We start from the raw sequence: 7,290 nt of genomic DNA, 5'->3' as shown, positions 1-7,290 counted from the left end.
TGAGAAGCGACAAGTTTGCAGGTATGCAGAACAACATAAACGGGAGCGCGCCAGCCAGTCCTGTTCCATTTACCTTTTCACATAAATCTTTTGCCACCGACCACCATTCTGGTTTGCAGAAAGTGATGAAAACATTTAAACAGGAAAATGTAGTCAGGCAAAATTCTCTTCGTCCCGGGGTCGGCCCGAGTTAGATTATTGATCCTCCCGGTGCTCCAGGGAAGATGGGACAGCGTTAATTTTAATCCCTGCAGAGTAATCACAGTCCACGGCTCCTCTGCAACAGAGCAGGGTTTCTCTCTAGAGATGCCACCTGTCCTGTTTTTCCCAGAATTTTCTCTTTTTTCAACAGCTCCACAACAAACATTACATGATAAGATATTAGAAACATTTTCTTATTTATAACTGATCAGAATATCATGTCTCTGACCTCCCCATGCAATTCCCATGAGCGTGATTGAATCAGAATCAGAATCAGAATTCCTTTATTGGTCCTGCAAATAGGGATATCTGCTGTCACAACAGCCTGATCAATACACATTAATAAATGTACAAAATAAACAATATAATAAAAAGGTAAGAAACAGATTCTTACATACTGGGGCACTAGTGCATACATAATATGTACTAGTGCCCCACCCCTTTCTGTGACATCTACAGAATGTTCTGGTAAATGAGGTAAACCATGTCAAATAAGTCCAGCCCACAGATTTTCTGAGGAATCCAAGTGGTGCGCGCCAAAAGGGGCGGTCTCGCTCGTTTCCCGCGTGAAATTAGGGCATTTCCCTCCAAAAAATTAGATGTGTATATATTTAGCTGACTGATCATCATTCTGGTCTCTTCTCTGAGGATGCAAACACGGTGAGTAAACAGTTCTGTACGAATATGCATTGTGTGTCCAGTTACCTGCTCAGTACTGTGTATTCATGTATGTGTGGGAGGTGTACAGATAGTTAATACTTATTGATCTCAGGAAGTAAGCCCAAGTGATTTCCTTCACATATCAGCAGCTCCAAATAGTAACTATCTTCATGTTGTCTCAGCCCAGTATGTGCGGGTTAAAATGGAGCCAGGCTCCCTGTTGGTGAGATTTGTTTCTACCTCAAATGTTTCTGAAATAACTCTGAAGAGAAACTAAAAACGTCTCATTTAACTGTTCAGTGATGAGATAAATTCGGCTGGAACATAATCCTTTAATTACAGCTAGTTAAATCCTTGATGGACGTTGTTTTGTTCCGTGCACCAAACTCCATTGTGATTTTGGTCGTTTTTATCTCTGCCATGTTAATTACGTGAATAATGCACAGTTAGCTAAATTTTGGTCACTATCTAAAAACAAGAAGCTAGTTTCGGTAAAGTCGGCATGAAGTATGTATGAAGTATGAAAGCTGTTAAGCTAATGTTATACTGGTCAGTCTAAGTGAATGGTAATGTTATGTTAGCTAGCTAGCTAGCTAGCTGACTTTAACGTTATTGCAGATGCACTGCAGGTTTAGGAAACACGTTAGCAGCGGCCCAGCTGCCTTTATTAACGGGTACTGATACTATAACGAGCTTATAAAGACGTCTGAGTCATTTAATCGTCGTGTGTTTACAGACAGGTTTGCATGTTAGCTAACGTGTGTCTGTTGGAGAGTGTTAGCTTGAAGGCATTATCCTGCTGTGTGATGTTAACTTTACAGCTGAATATCAGAGTACAGCACAGTTAGCTAACAGGCTCCAAGTGTTGTGTTTATAATGTCTGAGCATGTTAGTATGTCAGCATCTAGAAGGTTATTTTGAGCAGCTAAAGTAGTTTATACACACAATGTGCAGCCTCATTGTAGCCTGCACAGAATGTATTCAGTGTTTGTCTCAGTTCTGGTTTAATGCATGATTTAAATCTAAGCACTGACTTCCTGTCTGTCAAAAGATGGACTTTAAAATCATATTGTTCTTCTGTAAAGCACTAAATGGTTTCAGGATTTAATACATTTGGTTTACTGGTTTACCTTTAAAAAACACATTTATTAAATCAGATTATAGCAGATTTTATAGTTCAGAGTGATGTGAGACTCCTGAAGTGATGCACATGGTTACAGACTGCTGTACCATAAAACACACACACATTTGCATGTAGTCATCGTGTTATACTAAAGTTTTTCCACCTCTCTCCAGGTGAACAGTGGGACTTGTCTTCAGCTTCAGGTGGAACAGCTCTGACCTGTATGGTGATCAGCACCGGAGAGGAGAGACACCTGGTCCATTAAGGTCAGTGCAGTATAGGTGCAAAAGTTAAAGGCAGAAAGTGTGAGATTTGTCAGTTGCTGTTCATTAATTCTCTAGGACAGGGGTGTCAAACTGATCCAGTAAAGGGCCATGTGGCTGCAGGTTTTCATTCCAACCAAGCAAGAACACGCCTGATTTGGATCAGCCAACCAATCAGCCAACCAAGCAAGAACACACCTGATTTGGATCAGGCGTGTTCTTGCTTGGTTGGAATGAAAACCTGCAGCCACATGGCCCTTTACTGGATCAGTTTGACACCCCTGCTCTAGGATCAGTAAATGATTCTAGGTTGGTGAATACCAACAGTTTGGGTTGGTAGAAGCCACTATAGTGTCTCTGTTAAGACACTACTCTTTAAATTTAGTAGTATTTTAAATGTTTTTTGTTTACTAAGAGGAAATATAAACAGTCTGTTTAGAACGCCTGCATTTATTTGATATCATTTATATATAATATAAATGATATAATCATATTTTATTTAACATGTATCTCTACACTGTTCAGTCGCAGCAATAAAACAACTGACAAGTGAAGTGAGCATTGATCATCTTGTTACAATCAAATGTTCTGCTGGGAAACTTTGACTTCTGTCATTTCTGTGGAGCCTCTTTGACAGACACCAGCCACTCAAACACTGTTCAGACCAGCAACACCCCCTCATGGCAAAGAACCCAAGGTGTCAAACTGGCCTCCTCATCCTCCAGATCCCAATCCAGTTGAGCATCTGTTGGATGCGCCAGAACCAACTCCCATCCATGCTCTGGCCCCCATGGATTGTTCTTGGCTCTGACTGCATCCAGTGGAAGCTCAGGTGGATTGAGATCTGGGGAATCTGGAGGCCAGGTTGACACCTTGAGCTCTTTCCCATGTTCCTCGGGTCGTTCCTGAGTGGTTTTTGCAGCGTTGCAGGCGCATTGTCCTGCTGGGGGGGCACTGCCACCAAGGAGTGCTGCTGCCATGAGGGGGTGTACTTGTTCTGCAGCTGTGTTTGGGTGACTGGTGTTTGTCAAAGAGACATCCACATGAATGCTAGGAGTCATGGTTTCACAGCCGAACATGGCATTGGAACAATATGATCCATGTTATTCATTTCACCTGTCACTGGTTTTAATGATGTGGCTCTCGGTGTTTACACATATTAAATACTTTTAAATTAGATCAAATAAATGCATTTAGGCACTGTAACAAGACTTGTTTGTTTCCTCTCAGTAAAACAAAACCTGTAAATGTTCAAATTTTCTTCCGAATTAAATTAAATTAAAACTCCATGTAAATAAATTATGAAAAGTGATTTCAGGTTAAATACAACAGAGTTAGAGACTCAAACCTCCACAAGGAGACTCAAAACTCATCAAAAATAGACCCAGGTCTCTTTGTGGAGGAAAAACAACCACCACAAAAACAAAACCTCGACACAAACAAAACCTCTAAAAACATTAAAAACCTGCACAGATACACAAAACCTCTAAAAACCAACACACAAAACCCCTAAAACAAACAAAAACATCTAAAAACAAACACGCAAAATCCCTAAAAACAACACAAAAACATCTAAAAACAACACAAATATCTAAAAACAAACACACAAAAACATCTAAAAACAACACAAAAACCTCTAAAAACAAACAAACATAAAACAACACAAAACCTCTAAAAACAAACAAACAAACAAACATAAAACAACACAAAACCTCTAAAAACAAACAAACAAACATAAAACAACACAAAACCTCCACAAAGAGACATCAAACTACCACTGCTCCTCTTTCTCTTCCTGCAGGTGACGGACGAGCAGCTAAGATGAATACGACGAGCCGCCACAGGACCTGAAGCGGGAAAACTGAGTATCCGTCTTCTGATGAAACTCCTTTGGGTCCTGCAGTTGTTTGTTGACTCTAGTTATGCTGGTTATTTACATAATAAAACCTTTTTTTGAATTGCACTCTATTGTGTGTTGTTGTTTTTTTTATAGATTTTTAAAGCATGTGTTGAGTCTTTTAATGGAGTCCAATGTCTCCTGGCATTTTCAAAGCTTTAACTATATTTGATGTATGCATTCTTCTTTCTATTACCTTCATTATCTATTCCTATTCTGGGAATGACTGTTTAGAAACCATGTGTTGTTTAATAGTGTCTGAGCAAGTTAGCCCCCCCCCCCCCCCCACAATCAAGGCAGTCTAGAACTGGGCCTGATCATAATATATATTTTATTATGTTTATAAATTGTAGTAATTTCAGCCTACATCCTCAGTGGTGAGGCAAAATGCACCTCTATGACCCAAAATTCCTTTACTGAACCGAGATCCTTTAGAAATGTGTCTTCAGTACAACACAGCAGTGATTCTTAGTTTTTCAGTGACATGATTGCGTGTTATATGACTGATCTGTATGTTTTTTCTCTTCGTGCAGAATTGAAAATGTCAGAGAAACAAACCTGGTTTTCTAACCTGAAGACTGAATTTGAGAACAGCCCTCTTGTGTCCAGTTCGGCCTTGGGCCTCATCCTGACTGCCTGTGAGAAGGTAACGGACGAGGAGTTCGCTTGCCCCTGTATGTCTGAGTGGAATGCACCATTTGCAGCAGCATTTTTCGTTGTTCCAGCAGTTCTGATCTTTGTGCTGATGAACATGCGATGTTGCAAGAGTGAAAAGTGGAAAAAAAATCTTCTGTTCGGCTTCATCGACGCCCTGGTGTGGGTCGCCCTGGTGTTCATGGATGGCAACTACTTTGTGTGTGCCATGACAACCTGGTCAGGGGAGTTCATGACGGATGTTGAGGGTGCTCCTCAGACATGGTGCAAGCCTGACAACCAAACCCTAACAGTAGAGCTGATGATGCAGTCCCAGCGATGGTATTCTCTTTCTCAGGTAAGGAAAAATCTGAGGTCTCTAAAAACAATTTGGCAATGTGTCAGGAATTGATCGGCAAACAAGACGTAGAGTCATGCTAGAAGCTCTGTGAGTTTTTATTTAGCATAGCAGTGCTTTCAGCTAAAGCCGGGGTCGGTAGGACTGTAGAATCCACAACGAGCAAGCTACGGTATCAAACTGAAAAAAATCCCATCCCCTCCCTTCAGGTCTCCCTTCAGAGCCACATAAATGTGTGCTGCCTGACTACACTGCCCGCCCTGTAGCTCTTTCTGGCCAGCTGGGCGATGCGTTAGCGGCTAGTTTGAGAAGCTCTAATAGCTTTTAGACAATTACATTTATATACAAGTCTGATAAATACTGAAATGTCACAATTCTGTAAACAGGCATAAAAGCTGTCATGAACGTACAATCTCTCTCTAAAAGCAGGGAATCTCTGTCTGTGTGTGCCTCAAATATCTCTGCGGATCAGGACTGACCTGAGAGTTTATATATTATCAAAGTCAGTCAGGTTTATTCTCACTGTCACTCCGTGTACATAAAATCATGGAATGTCTTTAGTAGCTGTTGAGGCACACCAGTGGTAGACCAACCAAACGACATACCTGCCAACATCGTTCCTTAAAGGTTTTGGATAACCAATTTTTATTTTTACTTGTCTTTTTCTTTTTTGTTCTTTGACCATTCGTTTAGGGTATTGGACTGTGGTTCATCATGTTCATTGCCGTGCTGTTGGGATTGTATCAGTTCTTCAAGAAAGGAGAAGGAGAGCAAGAGCAAGAGCAAACCCAGGAAGGATATGAATTAACCGCCCAGGATGCGAAAGTTTAAAGAGAAAACGGACACAACTTCAACTACACCATCCTCCACAATTAAACCATGTTAGTATTGACATGTGTTTTCCCTTGTTCAATACAAGAAATATACATTAAACATCGTAGTTTTCACTATCACTTTGCTGTTTTTTTGATAGTTCCCAGGAACATAATGACCTTTTGTGGTTCCTTCATTTGGCAGCAGTTTTTCACACACACACACACACACACACACACACACAGCATTAAATACGCACAGAATTTACGTGACCTGACCATCAGTGACAAATGTCATCTATAAAACTCTCATTTGATTGCTGCTCAGGATACCGTCTCAACACAAACCAACCCATTCTCCCAAACACAAACTCTTACTCCCTAACCCCTAACCCCTAACCCTGACCCATAATTTACATTTAACAACATAAGAAAAAAAACAATAGAGTCAGTGTCAGAGTCAGCATTATAATTCTATCCATCAGTGGTAATTGACTTGAAGTTTATCACACCTACGAAATGTGAATTTAAAACATACATGGCTAATGGTGAATAAGCATTTCATTATGCCAATTTACACTTACATGTAACTACCAAGATGTGCACTGAAAACTAACATATTGCATGATGTTTCCCCAAAACAAATGGTTGTTTTGACATTAGATGGATTAAAGAAAGCTTTTTATCACTTTTGATACCTACCTGTATCCATTTCTACAGGGAAAATACGAGAAGCAGTAGCTATCACAGCAACACTCAAGTACACACTTTGCATATACTCTCCTATACTCTCCTATATACTCTCCTCCTCTCATCATCTATCTATATCTATATATGTATATATCTAGGTCATCACCTGTAGAATATTTGTATTTGAATATTTGTCAGGGACTTAAAGAATACGGTTAACATTTAAATGCGTAAAACATGGAAGTATTAATAAAACATAAACATCATTTTGTGTGTTAGAAATATATTATTTTGTGTTTTCCTGTCCTATTAATGAACTCACAAACCCTCAGATTTACATCGGGACTAAATTTGAAGGATCCTGACCACTAGGATAAAAAGCACAGTTCCAATCCTCTTTACAGTCCAGTATCAGTAAACACTGGGTTACTTACATCTTTAAATTCAGATTTTAAAAATGCATATTAATGTTTCCATACTATTGGCCTATTTCATTTGATTAAAGGGAGGACATTGAGTAACACCTCATTGGCTGGGAGCGTAGGACTACTAGTGATCATACTGGCAGCCCTCAACACCTTTTGCAGGGCCTTCTGGCCTGAGGCATTACAGTTCTTATAACATATGGACGTGTCATTATAATAGCAACAGTG

The 7,290-nt window shown here is 39.9% G+C and overlaps 1 protein-coding gene across 6 annotated transcripts; it reads left to right on the top strand.

The window, feature by feature from the left end:
* Positions 1-714: 714 nt before the first annotated feature.
* On the top strand, positions 715-6,088 carry LOC119024567. 6 transcript variants are annotated; one of them, XR_005076504.1, is made up of 5 exons: positions 715-861; positions 2,158-2,250; positions 4,049-4,790; positions 4,873-5,135; positions 5,829-6,088. XR_005076504.1 is itself a non-coding variant. In XM_037107487.1 (5 exons), the coding sequence occupies exons 4-5, from the start codon at positions 4,686-4,688 to the stop codon at positions 5,964-5,966; spliced, it is 588 nt and encodes a 195-aa protein (XP_036963382.1). In that variant the 5' UTR covers positions 717-861; positions 2,158-2,250; positions 4,049-4,141; positions 4,678-4,685; the 3' UTR covers positions 5,967-6,088. The 6 variants fall into 6 exon arrangements, 4 of the variants coding, with proteins under 4 accessions (XP_036963382.1, XP_036963380.1, XP_036963383.1 ...); XR_005076505.1 differs by having other exon boundaries at positions 4,870-5,135; XM_037107487.1 differs by having other exon boundaries at positions 717-861; positions 4,049-4,141; positions 4,678-5,135.
* Positions 6,089-7,290: the final 1,202 nt, after the last annotated feature.

The sequence above is a fragment of the Acanthopagrus latus genome, chromosome 8 (genome assembly GCF_904848185.1).
Source record: "Acanthopagrus latus isolate v.2019 chromosome 8, fAcaLat1.1, whole genome shotgun sequence".
NCBI lineage: Eukaryota > Metazoa > Chordata > Actinopteri > Spariformes > Sparidae > Acanthopagrus > Acanthopagrus latus.
Note: the sequence above shows the minus strand (reverse complement) of the source record. Positions and strands in the feature narration are given on the sequence as shown.

What these genes read in the sequence shown, in the direction of transcription:
- LOC119024567 (XM_037107485.1), top strand. Translation starts at nt 4,629, where the DNA reads ATGATTGCGTGTTATATGACTGATCTGTATGTTTTTTCTCTTCGTGCA. An exon ending in GATGGTATTCTCTTTCTCAG is followed by an intron (nt 5,136 to 5,828) that starts GTAAGGAAAAAT and finishes CCATTCGTTTAG; the next exon opens with GGTATTGGACTGTGGTTCAT.